This window comes from Atractosteus spatula, chromosome 4 (assembly GCF_055471065.1).
Source record: "Atractosteus spatula isolate fAtrSpa1 chromosome 4, fAtrSpa1.hap1, whole genome shotgun sequence".
Classification (NCBI taxonomy): domain Eukaryota; kingdom Metazoa; phylum Chordata; class Actinopteri; order Semionotiformes; family Lepisosteidae; genus Atractosteus; species Atractosteus spatula.
In genome coordinates, this window is record NC_142709.1 from 72,318,895 (window position 1) to 72,343,255 (window position 24,361).

At 49.8% G+C, this 24,361-nt stretch overlaps 1 protein-coding gene across 1 annotated transcript; it reads right to left on the bottom strand.

Annotated features, from left to right (window-relative positions):
* Positions 1-797: 797 nt before the first annotated feature.
* pde6d (phosphodiesterase 6D, cGMP-specific, rod, delta) lies at positions 798-13,874 on the bottom strand. The gene is made up of 5 exons (XM_088914023.1): positions 13,614-13,874; positions 4,303-4,391; positions 3,670-3,795; positions 2,252-2,357; positions 798-1,706 (listed from the first exon to the last, which is right to left on the bottom strand). Exons 1-5 carry the CDS (start codon positions 13,661-13,663, stop codon positions 1,625-1,627), a joined length of 453 nt encoding a protein of 150 aa, XP_088770149.1. The 5' UTR covers positions 13,664-13,874; the 3' UTR covers positions 798-1,624.
* Between the last annotated feature and the right edge of the window lie 10,487 nt (positions 13,875-24,361).

A 24,361-nucleotide genomic window follows, 5' to 3' on the forward strand; every position in this document is an offset into this window, starting at 1 on the left:
AAGCTCAGCCTGGTGCTGGAAGAGGTGTTAGTGGGGCCAGCAGGGGGCGCTCACCCTGCAGCCCATGTGGGTCCTAATGCCCCAGTATAGTGACGGGGACACTATACTGTAAACAGGTGCCGTCCTTCGGGCGATACATAAAACTGAGGTCCTGACTCTCTGTGGTCATTAAAAAATCCCAGGGTGTTTCTCGAAAAGAGTAGGAGTGTTACCCCGGTGTCCTGGCCACATATCCCATTGGCCTTTACCAGTCATGGCCTCCTAATAATGGTGAAATGTTTATCATTGAAGCTTCCACAAGAGGGCACTCATCACTCAAACGTTTTTTCTTTCTATTGGATTAGAAATGTATACGTGCCAAGTACTGCAGCAAAAAACACAAGACACCCGAATCGAGTAAAAACATGAAAAACGAAGCCCTGTAAGAGCAGGACAGAAATTCTGTGGTAAAGGTACTCATTCTGTCTGGATACAATTTTCTGAACCGTTTACATTTTGAAACCTCATTCATAAGCATTTTCATATCTACCATGATCAAGTCCTAAAATGGTAGGAAACTTGAATCTTTCACTCCAACAGTCACCTCGGATTCTCAGCATCTTGGACATGAACACATCCCTCCTCCATCGGACAGGAGTGATTCCGGGAGGCTGTGTCCGGCCCCAGCCAGCCCAGGAAGCACAAGACTCCACACAGGACAGACCTGGGCACACTGCCCTTTCTGTTCATCTCTGCCAACTCCCGACTGCTGAAGAACAGCGTCGCCTCACTAAAAAAGGGATGCCACACATTCCGGATTTAATTCTCACATCAGGATTTATTTGCATTTCTTCATTATTCCCAGCACTTGGAGCACAGATCTTACTGCACGACAAAACCCCGTTTTTAAAAGTAAGACCAACAGTGCAAATAAAAGTCCTTTATTTCGGTCTCTAGATCCATAGACTCAAACTGTGTAAAAACATTGATTTTAGTGTTTTAAATTTCAACCTTAAAAAAATGCAAACTGCTGATCTGCCGTGTCATGAATGCAGACGATTCAGGTTAAAAAAAAAAATAAGATCTTCACTGAGAATGCATTTAACTTAACTGTCAGAAAACTAAGTTATTATTTGAATATCTGTCAATAAATAAACCGGTTTCTATGTAGCAGTATGAAAGATGAGATTCAACAGCTGCTAAAAAAGCATTCTGTATTTAAAAAAAGTCTAGGAAAAAATTCCCTCACCCTCCCCACCCCAAAAAAACCCCTTTGCTTCTCTGACCTGTTTGTAGCGCCTAGGTACCTCTTAATTAATAATTACATCCAGTAATAAACACAAAACTATTTTACACGTTCGTTACAAACTAAAGGGAGTAAAACAACAGGAACGGGGAGTGGGAAGGAGCTGGTAACGATGCAGTTTACACGGCAAGCTGGGCCTTCGGAGTGGAGGAATGAAACGGAAAACCGTCCAAATCAAATCATGTACACGACTGGGGAGGAGGGGCATCGCTGCCCGTGTATGTACAGAGTCTGTCGGGGCCAGCAGCGGGTGGGGGGCCGGGGGGCCGCGCAGAGGAGCGCGCCAGAGGCGTTCTCCCGCCCCACCAGGAAAAACAGACGGGAAGGAGGAGTCCGGCCTCAGACGTAGAAGAGTCGCACCCTGGAGGTGCTGACGAGCAGCTGGTCGTCGAAGAACTTGGTCTCGATGATGACGTTGCCGCTAGAGGGAAGAGCACAGGGGGGCAGTGAGACGTGGACGTGCATGTTGAACCCCCGGCCCCTTTCCTGCTTGTTCGGACACAGCACCCCCCCCACCCCCCTGCGCGCCCCGGACCCGGACAGCTGCAGGGCAGCAGCACCTGGGGCACGAGCTCAGGATTTGCGATGGCGATTTTAAAATATTTTAGAGACTTGACAGACGTGGCATCTATTATGTGTGCAGACCCCGAACTCGACTGAAGTTTCCTTTATTTCTAAAATCAGGATGATCATCTTTTCCTGACAATCAAGGATCCTGACCAGTCTGAAGTAGAGATCCATATACAGTGAGGACATACATTGGACATACCTGCATTTGCTATACGAATACACCTATTCCCACCCCAAAAAATAATCAATTTCCAGCAACCAGGAAATGGAACGTGCAACGATATTATGGGTTTTCATAAAACTTTTCAATAAAGGAATAAAACAACAACAAAACAATTCACCACTCTACTCGGCGTCCCAGGAGTTTTACATAATGCGGCAAGAAAAATGGCTTACGTTAAAACGTTGGCTGGCATCATCTGGGACTCTGGGGCTGCTTCTATCAAGGACTGCCATGTATTTGTGGAGTTAGGAATCACAAAGCCAAATTCAAAGAACCACTCTGTAGGAGGAAAGACAGAGCTGAACGCCATGACTGCCTCTGGGCCTACTGTAACCCCCTACAAACCATCCACACACCGTAAACAGTTTCCCAGGCAAAACACACTGAGGACGATCAGAACTCAGGTCCAGGGTTCTGCTCTCCATAATGTGAAGGGGAAAGAGCTGACCTGCAGTTTAACTGCATTCAAAGGACAGTACTCCACTGCGTTTTGACCATAAGGCCAACAGCCTTTTTACAGGTTGTGCAGACTTGAGACAGAACACAAGCCCGGTCTTATATAATGGTCCACTCTGTCATTTGTAATTGTGTCCTTTACTGGAAATCTATTGTAGAAGGCAAGGGTTTCCTAAGGCAAGCTATTAAGCAAGAAAACCAATCCCACGCAGGATCAAGCGAAGCTGCACAAAAACTATTTCACGCAAGGGTTTTGTTTTCACTCCATGTAGGCATCCTCTCCAAAGGAAAAAAGGAATTTGCCTTACGAGGACGATACAGAAATGTTCATTCCCGGGGGGTGTGTGCAGGGTTGCTGGGTGAATAACCGCAACATTGTGTAACGGCACAACACGATTCTTACAGCAGCCAGATGACAGCCCATATCTGACGGTGACTGGTTTTGCCATTTAAACCCGATCTGTCTTTATGTGCTGCCCTATGAAAGGGCAATATGGACATGTGCTGCATAATCTGAGGAACGGTAACAGCCCAGAGGACACCCTTTAGCCCCTCCTGTTGGTTTTGGTTGTTGGAATCGAATTGGTCTGACAGTCCTTCCCAGCCGTTTCTGGAAAGACGCCAGGGTTTGGGCTTCAGCAGCATGGCTGGGAAGCCGCTCGTGTGCCCTTCTCCCACTACCCTTGGCGTAAAGAAGCCCTTGCATGGGCTTATAAACCTCTTAAGCAACATAATGTGAACTAAGAATACCAGTTAACCAATAGAAACTACAAACCCAGTTAAAAACAGCTCTGATTTAGTCTTGTGTGTGCACGAGTTGCAAAAAATTGGGAAAACAGAGGGAGTTATAGGCTATTTCTTGACTAGCCACATTCACATACTCACATACTTTATTGTATGCATTGCATTGCATTCCTTAGGCTTATTTAGGGTGCTAAAGAAAGCACCTGAAATGGAAAGGATACTGTATGAAGGGAATGGACACGTGTGAGAGTGTATTCCTGGGCCCTGGCTGACACGAAGAGGAAAGGCGCCTGCAGCCGTCATGTGGAGCTGCGCGCCTCACACACACGGCAGGGCTCTGTGCTCCAAGAGCAGCAGACAAAAGCCACACGACAAAGGAAAGCAGAAGTACCTTCTAGGCACTGTCCTTTGAAATAAACCTTTTGTTCAAGCCTGAACTTTTCCATTTGCTCTGCGGAGGAGAAGTTTAACTCTCTGGAGACTGCCTTGCACTTCAGGATCTTCTTGGGAACCCGAGCTGCAAAGAGCAGAAAAGGCTGGTCAGGCCGGCGATGGCGTTCAAGCTCATGTGCATCTTGCCAAGCGTCACTCACTGCAGAGAGGGGAAATCTGTCTGTTCATTTACACACAAATTGCACAGGACATTTAAAAAGGTAAGCAGTTTCAGAGAAAATGCGTTTAAAAAATGCAAACTTAAATTAGAATTTTAAATAAGACTCGCAAATAAACACATTAGAAGTGTTATTTAGGTCAGATCACTTTATTGGCCATTTAAAATTTCTTGCATGAGGAATGTGTCTTTTCGCAGACCCCAGCTTGCTCTCCATGAGACACACAGACAGGGAGAGAGAAGCTGGGGGTCAGAGGACAGGGTCAGCCATCTATACGGCGCCCCTAGAGCAGCTGGGGTGAAGGGCCTTGCTCAGGGGCCCAGCGGATTTAAGGGTTAGCTGGAGCCTACGGATGGCCTACAGACTAGACGCATCTCAGGATTTACCCGGCATTCTCGGAACGGTGACGTTACCTTCATGCTCCACTCCCGGAACTGAAAGGTCCTCTGTTCCTTGCCAAAGCACCTTCCCCGTCTCGGCATCTCTCAAGTTCATCCAGTTTCTGGCAGGGAGTTAACGTTAAAATAACGAGGAACGGTTCATGTGCAAACCATTCTCCTTCAATGGGCGAAACGAGCTTTTCCTGACTATCTGAAAACTGCGAGCCCCACGCCAGACTCTGTGTTGTCAAGAACAGGGGGACACAGTCAACTAAGTAAGGAACAGACAAGTTACGCAATTCAGAGGGTCAGAGAACTGTTCCTTAACACCACCAACAAGTAGCGAGAACGAAAACATACACTGAAACTGAAGAATAAGGCTGGGCACTTCGTTCTGCTCTTGACAGGTTCCTTTCACCTGCCAGTGTCTTGCCATTCAGCTCCAAACCTGCTCAAGGGGACTATATGAGAAAATCTGTACAGCTCCACACCTTCACCTCTATTCGATTAGCTTGCTAAATACGGGCAAACATTTAGAGTGAGAATTCACAACCACATTTGATTTGAATCCTCAAGAACCATAATATACACACGGAAACAATTTCCCAAAGCAATCTCATACCTTCTATAGGATCACCCTTATTTACTGAACATTAACAGAAGCCAAAGGACTGCGTCGGGGCACGAGATTAATAGGCGGGCCGGCTTGCCAGCCATCCACTGTGTGCAAAAGACGACAGGCGATGTGGAGTTTACTGCTCAACACAGCTGCAGATCTCTCAAGAGGAGTGGAGACTTACTGTAAGTCTTTGCTTCCACTTACTTAAGTACTACGTTAAGTACTACCGCATTTAGTTAATGATGTGTTTATTGATTAAATCAGCCGCAAAACCTAGTTGAGCAAAAGTCTTTCCACAGTTATACCACACGCGTGAGACAGCAGAGCTCGCTCGACTCGCGGGGCTCTCGGCAGCTGGGGTCTCGAGGTGCCAACACGGCCTTCCCAGCTCCGACAGCCTCCTGCTGCACCACAGAGCACGACTCGAGACGATGGCGCGAAACAAGCAGGCTAGAGCAAACAGTACAGCTGGTGCCGAGACGCATCACAATATTGATGAAAGGCTGAAGGCCTCCCGGCTGTTATTGTTGAAACGCAGGAGTACAGATGCTTGTTGATCTCGCGAAACAAAGGTTTCTGACAACCCCTGGTACTTGCTGTCTCTGACACCTGATGAGCTTTCTCCTCGCCATCTGTGTGCGCCTCGGCGCACAGCCCCTCATGAATACACAACTCTGTGTGTCAGCAACAGCCTCTGCAGGACGACACCATCTCAAACCCCATTTCTCCGAGAGCCTCAGGCACACAGTGGAGAACTGCATCTTACTCAGAACTTTAGGGATTGATCAGACATATTTTAACAGGTTAATCATAACTTTTGCCTATATATATATATGAACTTGATTTAAATTTTAGGTTCAACGAATGCAAAGACGACGACTTAGGAAAGTGACTAACATCAACGTTGCCCACAGTGAACTCTGAAAGAGTAAGAGGCAGCAGTGTGGAGTAATGCACACTGGCGAGAGCCCTGGAAGGCTGTGGGTTCGAATCCTGGTGGCGCTGCTGCTGCTGCCACCACTTTGGACCCTTGCGCGAGGCACTCTGGGCGGCGGGAGTTGGGAACTTCTTTACACCAAGGGTAGTGGGAGAAGGGCACACGAGCGGCTTTCTAGCCATGCTGCTGAAGCCCAAACCCTGGCGTCTTTCCAGAAACGGCTGGGAAGGACTGTCAGACCAATTCGATTCCAACAACCAAAACCAACAGGAGGGGCTAAAGGGTGTCCTCTCGCCTGTTACCGTTCCTCAGATTATGCAGCACATGTCCATATTGCCCTTTCATAGGGCAGCACATAAAGACAGATCGGGTTTAAATGGCAAAACTAGTAAAAAAAAAACAATTTCTTGTGCTTCTAACATCATCAACCTTAATCATTTGTTAAATTTAAATGGATGTAATTAAGAGTACACTTTATTACATCATTGTCTAAAGTGGCTAGGATTGGAATTAAAGAAAAATAAGTCCCATGTATGGGAGGTCAACACATTCTGCAATAAACCCATTTTTAACCTCGTATTCTTGAATAAATTTGATCATTTCTAGCAAAGGGTGCAAACGAACACTTTCCCAGAAGGTATTTCCTGGAACTGTTTAAACTATCCCTCTATACTGCTTCTTCAATGATCTAATCAGTATTAGCAAAGAAGCAGAAAATGTTTTTATAACGGACCTGCAGCTAGTAAAAGACATTACAGTTTGCCTTTTATTTCAAAACCCCTCTGGCTGGAGAAACATTTTTTTGCAGGAGACAATAAGACACCGTGCAAAGCATGGCAGAGCTGACCTGCTGTGTCCTTCTCTTGAATCGATGACTAGAACACAGCAAAGCTTCCCGAGGGTCAATCAATGATCGCGCCATGCCAACAACACTGTCAAGCATCTGGCAGGTTAACCATTCTGATTGAGGAGGGTCAACGCGGCTACCTGCTCTTGAGTTTTGACCGTGAACTTGCAAGAAAGGTATCGATCGCTTTGAATCACATGAGTGGCCTGGATCGTCAGCTCAGTCCCCGAAGCTCTGGTGCTTTGAAGTCGATGAAGACACTACTGTTCTGCACTCCCAGCAGCAAGGTCTGCCAGTTACCTCTGAGGTGCTGACCGTCCTTTCTACATGGATACACGCGATTACGGTAATGCTCAGATACAGAAGGATATGGATATGGACCCAACTGGGTATATGGTGCAAACAGATATTCATGGCCTTGTCTGTCACAATTTTCATGTTTGAACACAAGACAGCATCTGTCAAAACAAGTTGATAATTAATAAGGGATAATAAAAAAAAATGAACATAACCTGTAAGAACCAGCAAGACAACTAGTTGGGGTCTTTTTATATAGACCTTTCCTATTACTAAGTCAAAGATCAAGGTTTTGCCTGTATTTACATGTACCCATAAAAAATGATATCTACAGTATGATGTATTTTTGTAGCTCGTGTCAAGTCTTGCAGATGAGATTTCACACCAATCGCAATGATTTTGGCTTTAGACTGGATGATCAGTATATACATTTCTCTATACAGACTGCACAGCTGATATGCAGGTCCACTGGCCCAGTAATCCACAAAAAACACAGTCAGCCTCACCCCTTCAGATCACCAACCAACTCATCTATTCCCTGTGTTATCCAACATTCAACTATCCAAACTGGCACCGCTGTTTGGAATGCTGTGGACAAGACAGGAGTGAATATGCAAAGCCTTGTATTCAACAAAAACACATTTCTTCCTCTGAAAGGAAAACACAGTGGGCAGTATTTCACTCTCTTTCAGAGAAGGCAAAAAACATGTTCACCCGAAAAGCCAAATGATTTTTAACCGGTTGTGCAATTCCATCAATGAATCCAAAAGGAGATGCCTTTCAGGACCCTGTGCTGCCAATATATTTATACCGCTGTCACTGCAGCTCATTGCTAATGCACTTTTAAATTCCCCCTGACAGGGTCGACACGATCCCTCCTACCACGCACACCGCGGAGAGCAGCAGTGAGAGGGCATCCTGTGCAGCAGAGAAGGACACTGCTCACGGCACGACCACCAGCCCCACAGTGATAATTAGTCCGCTGGGAACAGCTCCCACCGAGAGAGAAACTCTCCTCATGCGAGGGCTTGAACGGGCTCCGACACACCTCCCCATCGCCGAAGGAAAGAACCGCCAGGTCAGTGCAGCACCCCAAGCAAAAAGCCTGCATCATCCGCATCGCGAGATGAAAAAACGGATCTCCGCGCTGCACTGAAAGCTCCACAGCACACAAACTGGGGACCTTCTTTCCTTGTCACATTCTGGACTTTGCTAGCGTACTTGGGTCCCAGACACCGAGTCCGGACACTGATGCAGAAGGAATTAACCCTTTTAAGATCTTAAAAGATTGATCTTATTGATTTCTCTTACAGGAGACGAGTCCAATATGTCCACAAAAGTCCTTGGGAAGCACATCTCTAAAAAAAACTACTGCTCCTCATTGTTTTTCTTCAGAAATGGAAAACATGAAGACTAACAGAATCTGCACCCCTCTTGCACAAAATGAAATGTTTGGGCTGGCCAGGACACGACCACACTCGCCATGAGCCTGCGAATCCCTGTTCCAGATGGGCCCGAAGCTGTGATTCGCACTTCACCGGTCTACACGAACCAGCCGCTGAGCGGCTCTCTTCCTCAGCCATGACCTGCAAATACCACTGCACACATCACCCAGGACAAGCAGTGGCTGACTGGAGTCATATGAAGACCCTCTTTTCCCAGCCCCTGTGCGATGCCCCTAACTGGAGTGATCTGATCCAGTCATGTGCCGATTTTGGCGCTCTGCTCCAGCTGCCCCTGCAAACTCAGGATGCACACGGAAGCCCAGATATATCCACAAGCCACCTTCGGCTGGATTCCAGGCAGACAGAGCTCTTATTAAGGGGACCAGCAGCTTTAAAAACAACTCGTGCTCCATTCCAGTTTGGACAGAATTGTGCAGTTGGCCAAATCAATTCACTTCTGATGCACTGCTGCCCAGGAACCAGTGCAGTAAGTAATGACTCTTCCCCTCTCAAGGGGATCCAACTGGTACAAGATACACAACCCAAAACGATGCAGTACCTTAGCAGAAGACTCGTCCGAAATGGGAGACCACTGTGATCTGAGCCACCGCCCAGACTCTTCTCTCACGCAGCAGACGGGATTAAAAGCTCGCTCACTGGTATACACGTCTCCACCTTAGGCCTAAGGCACGGGTTACAGTGGGCCATCCAGGAACAGTTCTGGATAAGGGATATGGAGTGGCCATGAAAGGCAAAATTGTTACAAACCAGATGCCTCTTGCACTTCTAGTTTTCCACCCAAGTTTTGATAGTGTTGGTCTGGAATCAATCCAGGGAAGAGTAACCGGATTCACTGTGGGACATTAGGGGATATACACCGACAGGCGTATATTCAGAGCTCAGGCATTTCAGCTTCGAACAGTGAAGAATATACGGGACCCGATTTAAAACAGTCAAAGTCAACCCAGCAGGTGTCTGCAGAATCAACAGCGAAACGTGAAGCAGAGAACACCAGTGGGAACCACATGGAACGATATCAAGAACGCCTAGAACAGGAGAGGCGTGACCCTGCTTGCAATGGGACTTGGGAAAAGCAGTCCGGCCATGTTGTTGAAGCCGATACCCTGGCTTCTCTCAAGAAGCAATGGATGAGCCTTAAATCTATTAGCCACTGGCTACTGTAGTAACAGCCAAACGGGCCTCCTCTCATCTCCTCTCGCCTTTTTCACTCCGACTCCTCCCGACCAAGGCTGGCAAAAACACACAGCAAGCCATCCTGCATTATTGCACTTGGAGAAGCTCTTAGACCTTCACGAGACTGCTGCGATGTTTGAATGTCCATGGCGAGCTATATTTCTTAGCCATGTTAATTCAATGTACAAAATGTGGTAAATAAGAGCTGATAAAGCACCACAAGACGGCGAGTCCCCCAGAACAGGACTCGGGCTGCCTGCCCTGAACACCGTAGGACAAGCTGGGGCCCCTGCTGAAGAGAGGAGGTACAGCAGGGCCAAGGAGCACCTCCTTAGAAACAGAAGACTTCAACTGCCCGAAAACAGAACCTGCAGAACACACCTTGCCTCTTGCACACATTCGCTCCTAATGCTCTGGCCAGAAGTCAGAGCCAGTCACAGACACATGGAGAGCCAGTCAAGCTCCAGGGAGAGTCAGTCACAGACACATGGAGCCAGCCAAGCTCCAGGGAGGGCCAGCCACAGACACACGGAGCCAGCCAAGCTCCAGGGAGAGCCAGCCACAGACACACGGAGCCAGTCCACAGACACACGGAGAGCCAGCCAAGCTCCAGGGAGGGCCAGTCACAGACACACGGAGCCAGCCAAGCTCCAGGGAGGGCCAGCCACAGACACACAGAGCCAGCCAAGCTCCAGGGAGGGCCAGCCAAGCTCCAGGGAGGGCCAGTCACAGACACACGGAGCCAGCCAAGCTCCAGGGAGGGCCAGTCACAGACACACGGAGCCAGCCAAGCTCCAGGGAGGGCCAGTCACAGACACACGGAGCCAGCCAAGCTCCAGGGAGGGCCAGTCACAGACACACGGAGCCAGCCAAGCTCCAGGGAGGGCCAGCCACAGACACACGGAGCCAGCCAAGCTCCAGGGAGGGCCAGCCACAGACACACGGAGCCAGCCAAGCTCCAGGGAGGGCCAGCCAAGCTCCAGGGAGGGCCAGTCACAGACACACGGAGCCAGCCAAGCTCCAGGGAGGGCCAGTCACAGACACACGGAGCCAGTCAAGCTCCAGGGAGGGCCAGTCACAGACACACGGAGCCAGCCAAGCTCCAGGGAGGGCCAGCCACAGACACACGGAGCCAGCCAAGCTCCAGGGAGGGCCAGTCACAGACACACGGAGCCAGCCAAGCTCCAGGGAGGGCCAGTCACAGACACACGGAGCCAGCCAAGCTCCAGAGAGAGCCAGCCAAGCTCCAGGGAGAGCCAGTCACAGACACACGGAGCCAATGAGGTTTGCCAGGCCTTTCTAATGGTAAACTGCTGTTACAAGAAAATCAAGAGGAGAAACAGAGGTGACTGTAAGGGGGAGGCTGTGTTCATGTTAGAGGCCTTGGTGCAAAGATGCACTATAGTGACCCTACAGACTCCTTCAACAACAGCAGACAAAACAACTCAATAGGAAATCCCTGAACATTATCTCAAGGCCGGCCACAATACAATATTCTACAAATGCATCCATTAACTTTCCTCACTAAGACATTAGAAGAAAACCTCTCTTACTAACTAAAGTATACAGAGTATTAAAAAAATATATTCCAAACACTAATGGAGCATTATGCAATGACTGGAAAACAATTAGACTGGTGCATGATACCCAACTAAAACCTCTCAACACCAAACTCCGCACAGTTACATGAACATCGATATTCCTTGACAGAGACTAGATTTCTAATACCATCTTTCCAACTTCACAGTAAAACAACCACCCAAGAAACACTCCTGCATACTAATTTGATGGTGTAGCTGGTGCTGAGCAGAAGCCAGGATTCTCTCCCAGCAGAGCCTGATGTGAGTCCTGTTATTCTTCAAGCCTCAAATTAACCCGCAGTATATTGCACCCCTTGTCATAGTGCTGTCAGCTGGGATTAGATCAGATTCCGAGAGGAAAAGTCTCCCACGATGCAGCAAAGTAACATCTTACTTCCTAGAATACTGAGAATTTTGACTAAGGCCTAAGGCCATCAGTGTTGACTCCTTGAGCACCTGCACGCCAGTGATGAACACAGTGAAGGGCCCTGAAAGACCAAGTCCCAGCAGAAGGCAGTAGCCGTTACGGAGCACAGAGATCCAACCCAGAGCTCAGGAAGAAGCAGGCTCCGACATGCTGCTGGAGGCCACTTGTGTCCAGAAAAGACGGTTCATCAGCAGCGCCGGGTCACAGGAGACGAAAAGGACTCAATGCTCTCCTTCCTTTCGAGACTGCTCGACTTTCAGAGTCCGATTTCTCCCCGGTCTTCCAAAGTTCAAGAACACAAATGCTCCCCCCCCCCCCCCAAGCTCTGCTTCAAGCCAATCTTTTCCGACAGCTCTCGGAGAGACAGAGCGGGCCCTTCGGGGGCCCTCATGAGCGGCACTGCCCCGCAGACAGAACCGTTCCCCCTCCCCGGGATGGGCACGTCGACGTCGATCCAGCCGTGGCTCTCTGGGGAAAAGAGAAAGACGCTCTGAAAGAAAACCCCTTGACGGGATTGCACCCAGCGCAGTGACAAGCAGGGGCGCTTCCTTCTGGCGGCACTGCCATAGCTGCAGCTCTACAAATCCCTGCCCTTGCAAACCAAGGATTTAAGAATTACCGGCCTGGGATTCCAGCGTCTCCCCCGGGAAGGTCACTCACATAAGCAGGCCCTGACGGCCAGGAAACACCAGCCGCCAGCTCCTGCGCGCCGGGCCCAGGCCAAAATAAAGCACCGCACCCCGCCAGGAGCCAGCGGCCAGACGGCTCCGTGCGCCTCCACCCGAGCCCTGCCGATGCCAAAGGCACCACCTGCGGCGGCCCGTGTCCTGCGAGGCGGCCAGCTGTCAGCCCCCATCAGCAGGAGGGCGGCCGCCAGGGGGCTGGAGAGGGAGAGGCGCACCAGATCGCTGCGCGCTGGATCCGGGATCGGGACGGCAACAGAGCCGAGCTTTCCGCGCTCCTGCGGACCGAGGGGCCTAACGAAACACTTGTTACAGGGGCGGGAAGACAAAAAAAAAAATAGAAATCAACGTGGAAGCTAATCACACGACACCGAGAGCCTCGCCTCACACAAGACAGCGACGGCTCACACACACACACACACACGCTCTCCAGACTGGAGGGGTTTCACCGGCTCTCCCCGCAGGGCACAGGTGCAGGTCAGCCCAGTGAGGGGCTGGAGGCCGGCTGACTGCGGATTTGGGGGGGGGGGGGGAACGGTGCACAAGCAGAAAGAAAACAAAAACAAAACAAACTCCCAAATACTGTGCAAGTCTGCAGCAAAGGCGGAACCTGGGCTACCGAACTTCACTCGGTTTCATAGCGAAAGCTGCGGCGCCCGGGAGCCGGCTGAGGATAACGACAAGACCGGACCCACCCGCTGACCAGCAGCCAGCGTCCGGCACTCCAAACAAACACCGGCAACAACACAACGTGCCGCCTACTTTCATGTCAGAGGAGCGCCGGCCGGTACCCATCACTCGCACCCGTGCAGCCGCGGCCTGAGGGAGGGAGGGAGGGACAGGGGGGCCCCTTTCTCAGCACGACAGAGGAGAGAAAAATTACACCAGTCGCGTTTTTCCGGACGGTATTAGATATAGCATCGCGCAACAACGGCAAACACACACTCACGTCTCCCCCCCCCACCGTGAAAGCGGAGCCGCGCTACAGACACGACCGCCGCCTAACGCCTTCCCCCCCCCTGTTCACGACGATCACAGTTGCTTAAGCCCGAAAATCGCGTTTTGTTTTTGTTTTTTTTGCCCCAACAGGACACCCAGGCGCATGAAATCGCGCAAAATACGAGGAGGCGAGCCCACAAGCACCCCGTGCCCGTCCCCAGACACGGGCGAAACGCGCATCGTTGCGTTTCTGAGCTGCCCCTGGCATCAGAACTAAGCCCTTGGTCTTGTTTTCTGCACACCAGGTGAGATCTTAATCTCCCCCCCCCCCTCCTGCAAAAGAAAATCAGCTCAGCATCCCTGAGCGAAAGGATACAGTTTGAATCCTTTGAGAATCTCTTTGGCTCTGTCTTCGTGTGAAGACATGTTCCTGGAAATCGACAAGTTTCTCGTCCGGCGGGAAGGCGGCTACAAGCAAACAGCTTAAATGATTTTCGCCGCTGCGCTTTTAACTCGCGGCGGAAAATGAATAAAACGGCAGCGGCTACACGTACAAGGCCAATAAGTGCCGTTTTTAATCTCGACAGCCGCACTCTCTCTGATCCCTTAATCAACCTAGCCTAAATAGATTGCGGGTGATTGACAGCTGATCCGCCCGCACGGATGGCGGAAAACAGGGGGCGGGCACAAAATAAACCAATCGGGGCGGAGAGGTCCGGTGAGGGGGAGGGGCTTTGGTTTGAGGCGAGAAGCGTCACCGATGGCAACCCTCAGCAACGTGACGTCACCTAGCTACGGCTGTACGGCAACGTGTAGGAGACAAAGTTCGTTTGGCGTTTCAGCTCATCCTCCTGGGTCCTGCACACTAACTGTAGCTAATAAAGTGGATCCCCTCTCTTTCCTTGTGTTGTAATTTCGTTGCTGGAAGAGGTCTGTGTTATGGAGAACACACGGGCAAGGCGATATTCTGTGTTTTTAGATAGAGTACCACCATCTGTGGGTGGGCACTAAAATAGTATGTAAGTTGAATACAATTTCTGCAATTTCCCTCACGGGATTCATTAAGTATCTGTCTATCTAGAACACTGTTTTAATTCATAAACAAAGCACACCATATAAACCTGCGAGTAATTTTAGAATTGTTTCAATTATACTCACAATAAAGTCTTCCATCTCTCTTTGTCTGAGGGCTCGTGGAAAATGAGTAGCGGCTGAACTGCTGTAGAGTCCCAGGAAGAGACAACTTGAGACACTTTGCACTTCCCGAGTGGCCTCTCTGCCTCTCCCCTCTCCCAGCTTTTGTTCTCCTGTGCTATTTAATCTTTGCTGTCTGTCCTGTCTTTCTCACACCTGAAGAAGGCTTCCTACTTGAACTGCTTGATAGAGGTGTTTCAGATACAGGAGGGAATAGGATCTAGCAGGAACAAACTCCACCAGGGCTCCAGCAGGGCGTCTGGTGCTCTATTTCTCATCGCCCCTAGAGCACGAGAAGAACACAGCGGTTTATGAGTGATGGCACAAGGTCTGTCAGCTGGTGCCTTCGGAGTTCTGCTGCTGAACTCCGAACAAAATGATCAAATCCGAGGTCGAAACTTTAGACTTATCTTGGCAAGAGAACTATCTGAGTCTTTTGTTCACTGTCTGTTTTGTTTTGTTTTTATTGTGTGTTTTTGTTCGTATGTTGTTTCTTAGCTTTTGTTTGCTTTGTTACAATGTTCTAAGCTCCTGAAATAAAATATATAAAAACTCTGAAGTCTAAAGATCAGGATGTCTTTGTCCTGCCAGGTATGAAGATATACGGTATATTCGGTTTTCCTGGTCTGGACTCAGGCCTTCCAGGATCAGACCCAGGGACAAACACACTGTTCTTCTGTGACACAGGACGGTCCAGTAGAGAGTTCAAGTGGGGAGCTGCGCCAGCATGTGTAGGCTGCACAGGAACAACCTGAAGGAGCACACACCTGAAGAAGGCTCCACAGCGTCCCTTTTCTTTTCCTCTCAGCGTGGAATAGACCTTCACCTGCTCCTGTTCAGCACGGGGCCTGTAGATGGAGCCTTCCTGCACTTCTTATCTAAACTTCGGAGAGTGTCGGCCAATCCTGCCCAGTGCCTCCACAGGACCGTAAAGCAGTAGCAGCCCTGGCCTTTCCCCATCATGCCTTGCTGTAGGACAGAATGGGTGAGCTCACAGGAGGCAGGACTGTTGGCACAGATGTAGCGGAGCGAGTTCGGACACGGTGACATCATCGCCCTCCCTGCGCGTAGCAGGGACCTCAGCTGCCTGGGCTGAGGGAGGTCTCCTTTAGCTCATGCGGCTGGTTCCCTGGTGCGTTACGCCGGAGACCTGGGTTCGTGCCCCAGGTGTTGCGGGACGGAACGGGCGGCGGAGGGCACGAGCCCGCGCGGAACCGCGACGGTCACACAGACACACCTGGTGCAGGTAGCAGCAGACCTGGGTCAGGTGTCACTTCACACAGTGAGTGTACAGAAGGCAACAGAAAAAAACATAGAATTGGAAGCATACATCAGGCCACAAGAAGTGAGTGAGCCAAGGGAACAGTTTTTATGTCTTGTGAAAAGACCACCTTCTATGGTTCTGTGTCTCCAGAGACATCTTACAAGAAAGAATATGAGATAATGAAGATGGAAACACTACTGGAGGTGGACCAATCAGATGCCAGAGGTCAGGGTTCAGGGGTCAGGGGTCTTCTGCTGTCCTATCCAGAGGTTCTCAGCCCTGGCCAAACTGAACAGCAACATTCTCATAAGAAAAGCACTGTAGACTCCTGGAGAAGAGTTTATAGGTCCCATTAAGTAATTAAATTGTCTAGGTGAAGCCAGGAGATTCTGTAGCTTATGGAGACTGGACCAGCCCACAATTACAGGCTGAAGGAACTGAAGCTGTTTAGTCTTGAACAGAAGAGACTCTGAGGGAACCTGATACAAAGACTGAGAGCGCAGGGATGGAAGGTGAGCCAGTTGTGGCTAACAATCAGCCGCAATAAAAACACAAGCAAACAGCGCTAGAGCCTTCAAAAATCATCATAGTTTAATATTAACAATGGCAGGTACAGTGTTAGTAGGGTAAGTAAAAACACTGTGTGACAACTGTAAAACAAAAAAACAACAACAACTAAAGGGAACAAATCCAAAATACAAGGAGAAAGAAAATAAAACAAACAAATAAATAAATAAAAGTCTCAGGAGAGAGCTTTTGCAAGGCTCCGGTAGTCGATGTTAGACGGTAGACGTCTCTGGTCTCTGTGGGTCTCTGTAGATTAGGACACACAGGCCAGCTGGAGTTCCTCAGCTGATGTTAATGAGGACGTGCCCTCCAGCAAATACCCAACAGAGACCCAGACAGGCTACCATCCCAGCAGAGGGGGGCTTCAGAATGACCTAAACATCACAGAGTTTTCCCAGTTCTGGGAATCGGCCAGGTCCACCCAGCGGAAGGTTTTCAGAATGAAAAGTGACACTCGAGGGAAGAGAACAGGAGGTACTTCTCTACACAGAGGGGTGTGGGAGTGTGGAACAAGCCCCCCAGTCGCAGTGCTGAAGCCAGTACCCTGGCTCCTCTCAAGAAATGGATGCATGAGACCCTCGCGTCCACGAGTTCCTGAAAACCCCAGGAACTAGACGGGCCGAGTGGCACTCTTGGGTTTGTGGCAGGGGGCAGCACTACTGATTAAGTCAAAGATGAGACAAGCGCACAGAAAGTCTGTCCACAATGCAGTAAGAAGCGGCTGACACGCCTGCGGCGAAGTTAAACTTTCATGAGCTCAAGCTGCTGTGCAGCGGGAGCCCCAGCCCTCCTGCTGCAGGGACAGCGATGTGCCCAGCGTGTCATCCTGGCTCTGTGCAGGACGCCACAGGGGGGCGCTGCAGGGCTTCCTGCAGAGACTGCCTGCTGATGCACACTCAGCAGGCCTGCTCCTGAGCCTCGATTCTCACTGCAGAACAGCCTTTCAATCAGGTGAACGGAGTTCTTCCCCAACAGTCATCTCGCATATTCTAGTAAACCTGCTCTGATTCCTTTGCAGAAATTTAATTTCCCGACGTATCGCTGGCGTTCGTTAAAAATAGGAAGGAAGTAACGAAGTTTGCTCTGCCTTGGCAGGATCTCTTCTGCTTGCTGTGCAATTCCTGTCGTTAACAATGCTGGGTCACGAGAGAGAAGAAGTCAATCAGAGACCAGTGCGTTGTTAACGTCAGTCAGGAGAGGAGATATTCATGGCAGATCTTAGTTATAGACACTCTGGGAGTCTTATCCTGCTCCAGATTTCCAGGTATTTTCCGAAGGTAAAGCAGATGTTTTGGGATGTGGTGTTTTGACTTCGGTCTTCTTCAGTGTTAAGAGACAGACAGCCTCAGGAAGACCATGAGCTGGGGAAGCAGGACGCAGTGTGCAGGCCAGCAGGTCAGGCTGGGGTCCTTACTGGGCGATACATGTCTGTTGGACTGCTGTCAGATGTAGACCTGTGGTTAGTTTCGCTCAGTGATACACATCTCAGGTAGGGGGGGGGTTGCTCAATACACTGAGCACATCACAAACACTTCATTTAACTTTATTCATTAAAAGCTTTTGTTCTCCTGCTACTGTACATTACCTTGGCTTTCTGCCCTGTCTTTCTCACACCTGAAGAAGGCTCCACAGCCGAAACGTTGTGTTTTCTTTCTTCTCTTTTCAGCAGGGAATAAACCTATTACACATCTCTATAGGGTGTGTCCCTGGGCCCCAGCTAGCTCTGTTGGTGGAGCGTGAGACTCATCCTCTCAGGGAAGTGGGGTCGTGTCCCCCATCGGGCGCCAGGTCCTCCACGTTACGGAAACAGCAGAGGGATGTTGCTGCGCCGACGTGCCAGGAGGCATGACGGGCAAACATCCTTCCCCTGTAAGCCTTTCAAGCAGAGACTCCCTCCGTGCGGAGCCGTGCTAAATACCTGTGCAGAAACGGTTTCATCTGTGTGGACCGGCGAACAGGTGGCAGTGGGAAAAGGGAGGCTGAGACTTTCAGGAGGCGCTGTGGTGCGAGTCACGCGTGGGCCGAGTCATGCGTGGGCCAGTGGGAGCCGGGAGAGAGGCCGCCCGCCCTCACCGCAGCGCGGACAAGCGCCGCTCTTTCTGAGCAGCAAAGAGATACTCTGTCAGCGTCTGACACGCAAAACATTTATCAGAGAAAATAACAAAAAAAAACCTTCTTGGGTCCCTGATATTGTGGACTTGTATTGTATTTTTTAATGCAACGAGTTATTTTTTCTTAGACTGTTAGGCTGTGGATTTTAAATTAGAAGCAGCTAATTAAATGGGTCTGTGCCTCACGAGGTATAATTGCACTTTGTACCTGAAGGCTGGCGAGCGCGGACACGAACGAGCTGAGATCTCTCTTCACTCTCAAGCCCTTAGTTATAAAACCCACGTCTGGAAAGAAGACCACCGTGTGATTGACAGCAGAGAACAGAATTCTGTAGCATGTTTGTCAGTGAAAACATACCGACTTCAGTAATGATGTCTTCTGATTGACTATAGTTTACTGTATGTGTTGCTGTAAAAGCAGCACCGGAAATCAATTTACTGCGCAGTGTAGCTACTGTGCGTGCTGCATGCTGTAAAACTGACTATTGAATCTGTTAGTGAGGATCAACAGTTGTAACTTTCGTGCATTGTCTTGGTTCAAGGTTCCAGCCAGATGAATACTATTAATGGTACCACCGTGAGTGCTGTTGTTAGTACACCTGCTGATTCTGACACTGTTACTACTGCTTTTATAAGTATTAACACTAACACTAACTACATATAGAATAATGCAAATACAGTGTAACACTGCTCTGTCACCCTGCAGCTCCCAGCTGGCAGCCCACTGGAGCTCAGCAGTGTGAGCCCGGTCAGTATCTGGATGGGAGACTCCTGGGTGTCAGTGGGACCAGTAGGGGGCGCTCACCCTGCGGTCTGGGTAGGTCCTAATGCTCCAGTATAGTGATGAAGACACTAGACTGTAAAAAGGTCCTTTGGATGAGACATAAAACCGAGGTCCTGACTCTCTGTGGTCATTAAAAATCCCAGGGCGTTTCTCAAAAAGAGGGGGTGTTACCCCAGCCTCCTGGTCAAATTCCCCCCCGGCCTTCACCAGCTATGGCCTCCTAATAATCCCCATCTCTGAATTGGCTTCTTCACCCTGTTCTCCTCCCCACTGAGAGCTGGTGTGTGTGGGGGGAGGACTGGCGCATCATCCAGGTGGTGGTACACACTGGTGGAGGTGGAGGGGATCCCCATTACCGGAAAAGCGCTCTATACGTGTAAGGAACTTTAAATTATCATTCTGGGTCTCAGGTGATTTTTTACTGCGGTGTGTCACAGCGATGCCTGCTGTTCATTCCGATAATGGCGCACAGCGCCCCCTTGTGGTACAAATGTCACGCACCGCTGAGAGGAAGAAGAGCGCTGTGGTTTCTCTCACTGACCGCTCTAGATCCGCCTTAAAGTCCAAGGCGCAAGGCTGTGTGGAGCAAAGTTTGACTATAAAAAGCGGAAATCCGACTCCTAGTGGTTTGCTTTTTCACCAGTAACCGACACGTGCCCCCTAATATTATTATAAAGATGCGATTTCCTAGGTCTTCGAGTAGAAGTACAGAAACAGACTAGTAGATGAAAAAAGGTTTTCAATATTTTGTATTCCTTTCTATTATTATATAAATCTCAATTTTGTCAAAGTCCAGTGGGAGAAATTAATAATTGTGTTACATCACGCCCCGCCTACCGAGGAGAGTCGCGGGAAACAAAACCCGTGTTTTCAACAAGAAGCGACAAGAAAACCCAGAACAGCCGGGTGTTGTAATGACGTGAGCGGGCCACAAGGGGGGGATAAAACACCGTCTGAGCTGTTATCCATTCAGCTTGATTTAAAGAAGTACCTTACAGCACACAGTAAGAGTCTTTAATTTAAAAAGAGGCCATATAATTTTTTATTGCAAACAGCATCCATTTACCTAAAAGACCACCTTTCTCGTTATGTGGTAGCCTAGGAGATGATACCTGCACTTGCTGATGCTAATTAACAACATTCAATTACTTGACTCAGTAACGGACAGGTGAAAGGGCGTCTGAAGGAGGGAGCTCAGAGTGGCTCCTAACAAACATACAACTATTTCCAAAGTTGTATTTCACAGACCCAAATTTCCCTACCCCAGGGGTGTCCTGAACCCCGAGGAGTCTTTAAACCTGCAGAACCCGAAGAGAAGGAGCTATGTGATTGGGTCCATTTGAGCAAGTCCCCAGCTGGTTCAGGCCACGAAGAGCTGAGGTGGAGTGGAGTCCTGCAGGCACACCTGCGCTGCAGGAGCAGCACGGGACACCCCTGCCTGCCTCCTGCTCGAATCACTCTTATTGTTAGGGGTTCAGCCTCCTGGTGGTGATCCTATGTCCTCCTCTGTTTTGGTTTCAGCCAGGAATGGGCCTGTTTCTTTTTTCGAAGCCAGTTGAAACAAAATGTCAGGGATTTATTGTATCGTACCCAATTCACGGTTCTTGTACTGTTGTCTAGCCCTGTAGACAAGAGCTGAAGCAGAGCTCATCCCATCTCGGTGAGGCTTTCCAGCGGGAAACAAGCGCTTGGCTGTTCAGGCGACTCACTGCCAGCGCTCCCCGCCCTCACGCTCTGCCCTGGGGGCACCAGCGGGGTTGGCGCACGCCGACTCGTCCGGGGTGCCTGCTGGAGTCAGGCCGCTCGCCTGCAATCGCCCTGCGCCTGGAAGTGTCTTGCGTTGTTTTTATTGACGGAAGCTTCACCCAAACAAAGGTCGTGCTGTTTGCTGAGCGAATCAGTAATTTATTCAGGTGGATTTAAACTTCTATTAAACCTCTGCTTGGAATATGCACACCACCTTTTCAGAAAAGAGAAGAGAAACCAGATGGCACAGATATCACACAGCGAGGAAGGCAGACCTGGAACTGTCTTAAGCTTATGTGTGTGAATCAAGGAAAACACAGCAGAACGGAAGAGTATTGATCCACTTTTTAATACCGTAAGTTCTTTTGATACCCATGCAGCCTTATCTTCACTTATTGGCTAAGAGGAGAACTGCTGTGGATTATTCAATTATTAATACCTCCACTCCTCTCTTTTTACAGCGGGTTTAAATTTTCTGCGCAGGTAGTCAATTTAGGCTCCCAGGTGAACAGCACGAGCAGCTTTTTTTAAAAAAAAATACTTTGGCAAATTCATCTGGAGTAAAACACGCTGTGTTCAAGAGCTGCGTAAGGTCCTGTTAATAACCAGGCCGATCTGCGCCCAGCCGTTTTTCACTTTGTGCGATGTTGCCAAGAGTCTGCAGCAGCGGGTGAAAGTCCTACCCTACAGCCGACAGGGCTGTGCACCTGTGCGAGGGGATCGATTGCTGGAGCTGGATGCTGTCCATTGACAGCTGGCAGGCAGGCAAGGCGCGGGACAAGGAGAGCAAGTCGCTGCGCCTGTGTGACCTGCCTGTGCTGATGGAAGAGCGCTCGAGGCCTGAATGTTCTCCAGGGCTTTGACAAGGGCCCGAGAGCGCTCTCCATCGCTCTTCCTCACCTTCTGCTCGTCTCGTCAAACCAGCCCTAGCTGCGAGAGAGGGACGAGCTGCGGCCGTCGCTGCTCTCCCTGAGTAGCTGGGCGTTCGCCCCAGTCAGAATTCGCTCACCTCGTGCGCTCGCGTACGTTTACCTAACCGGGAGCCGAGGGGCCCGAGCGCCGGAGCCCTGGGGTGACCGAGGGCACGGCGGCCTTGCTGCTCGCTTCCTCTGAGCCGTCTGGCAGAGAGAGCAGCTGCGCAGCGTGCCCAACGCCGCCGGCCGGTTCCCCCGCCCCCCAGGCGTGCTCGGGAACGAGACGTTTCGTTTTTGATGACTCGGAGATTTTCTGAGTTCCTGTTTACGTCAACGCTGATCTCTTGGGTTTGCTTTTCTAAAACAGCTGTTCAGCTAAGCAGGTCTTTTTTTTCAGATGCTGGGTCACCTCATTTAAGCTCAGAAAGTCTGCAAGTGAGTCCGTGAGTGGTTTTGTTCGAGGTGTCATATTATCACAATTCCTTGCAGTTATATAGTGCCTTTCATCCAAAGATCCTCAAGGACTTTATGGGTCCACCTGGGTGATGTGCAGCAGCTGTTCTGCCCCAGAAGCCCCGCTGCACAGCAGATCAGGCTCAGGAGTGAGAAAGTGCCGCCAGCTAAGCAAAGGGCTGATTGTGCAGGACCTGGGTGGGATTTAACCAGGACACCTGGTTTAACACCCCGACTCTTAGGGACAGTGCCCTGGGATCCGTAGTGGCCAAGCAGTCAGGACCTCAGTTCGATGGTCCCTTGTGTCAAAAACATCTCTTTCATCAGAGGTGGAAGAAATCTATCAGAGAGGAACATCTGAGGTGCATCTGGTCACCTCTAACGGCCTATTGGCCCAGACTCTTGGAGCTGTTTCTGCAGACAGCCGATTGAGGCATCACACAGAGGAAAGACCAAGTCCTACATTAAACAACGTGAACACAGAAGAGGCAGAAGTGTTACAAGTGCTAGAAGCATTGAAGTAAGACAAGCAGAACTAGATTAGCTTGTGGAGTTCTTCCACTCCTACTTCAGAAGACAAGATAGATACCATTCAAAGACATTTAACAAAACTCAACAAAAGGCCAATTCTTACTTCTGCTGCATGTAAAGATATGGTACTGATCATTAGAACAAATCTAGAGGGGTAGGTCTTGCTTAACTAACAACGTAGAGCTTTTAGAACAAGCATCAGCAGTAATGGGTAAAACTAATGGGTTCTGTGGCGTTTTTATATTTTTAAAATATGAAATCTCAGATTTGCAGGTGGAAGACATTCAAGGAAACAAATGTATTTGGGCTCAGAACTAGTCACTGGAGAGAAAGCAATCCCGATGAGGAATTAATGCTCAAGCTGGTGAGGAGTACTTAACGGAGTACCACAGGGGCCTGTATGGGGGCCACAGTACAGAGATTAACTGCTAAATTTGTCCAGAGAGGAGCAACCAGGTAAACTCCTCAAGGGAGAGTCCTGCTCTCACAGACTCAAAGGACTGTTTGTTTTTAGTTCAAGGTGGGTCGCATAACCTCCTCTCATCTGCAAGCATTTTAAAGTCTTTAAATCAAACCAGCTGCCTGGTGATGCAGAGACTGTGAGGGAACTTTTCCACCTTGCCAAAAGTACGAAGTTAGAAGAGTGGATGGCTTTACTCCCAGCAGTGAAGCGAGACCTCAAGGGCGCAGCGGGAGGACACAAGGAAACACATTGGAATCCGGGAGGCACTTCATTACACAGAAGGTGGTGGATGGGGGGAACAAGCTGCCCAGTCACAGTGTGATGGGGAATGCTGGGAGCCACGAGAACACTCTTATATCTTTAGCTTGTCATTTGAGACCTGTGCGATTTTCGTGCAGCAGCTTGGTGGGTGGCGCTCTTGTGTTTTTCTGCCTTGTTGTCCTCTTGTTGTCACGATCGTTACTCCTCCTCTTAAGGGCGCTCCAGCCCTTCCTCGTTCTGTCCCATTCCCCACACCTGTTCCTTATTCCAGCCCCTCTTTAGTTCCACCTTTAAAGCCAGACGCAGGCGATTGCTCGGGGCTTCTCGTTGATTTGCGCATCGTGAGAGCCCGGGGTCCTGCCGCGTCTGGCTCCGTCATGGTTTTAGTTTCCTGTTCCTGATTCCCTGCCCCGCCGGTCCCGACCCGGTTCTGGTTTTAACTTCGGATGGATCCCCTGGTCCTGGACTAAACCTCCCGTCTTGGATTCCCCCTCTGGATTTACCCTTGGATTGTTCGCCCTGGATTCACTCCCCCCGGACACCTGCACTCCTCGGACACGCCCCCTGTCTCCTGACCCTTCTCCTGCATGACTCTTTTCCCAATTGTATCCTCACATTCCGGATCGTGTCGTCCGCATAGGGCCCGGAAAGAACCGGATCGTGACACTTGTTACAGGAGTGTGATTCCCTGACGAGCTCCAGTGCTCCCGCATCAAATTCCACAGCACATTCCACATGTGGAAGGAGTTCGTCAGGGCCGCCCCAGACGAGATCAGGCCGGGCTTATTAACCTCACGAGGGAACCCGCACACTATTGAGGAACCACCCCCCCAGGC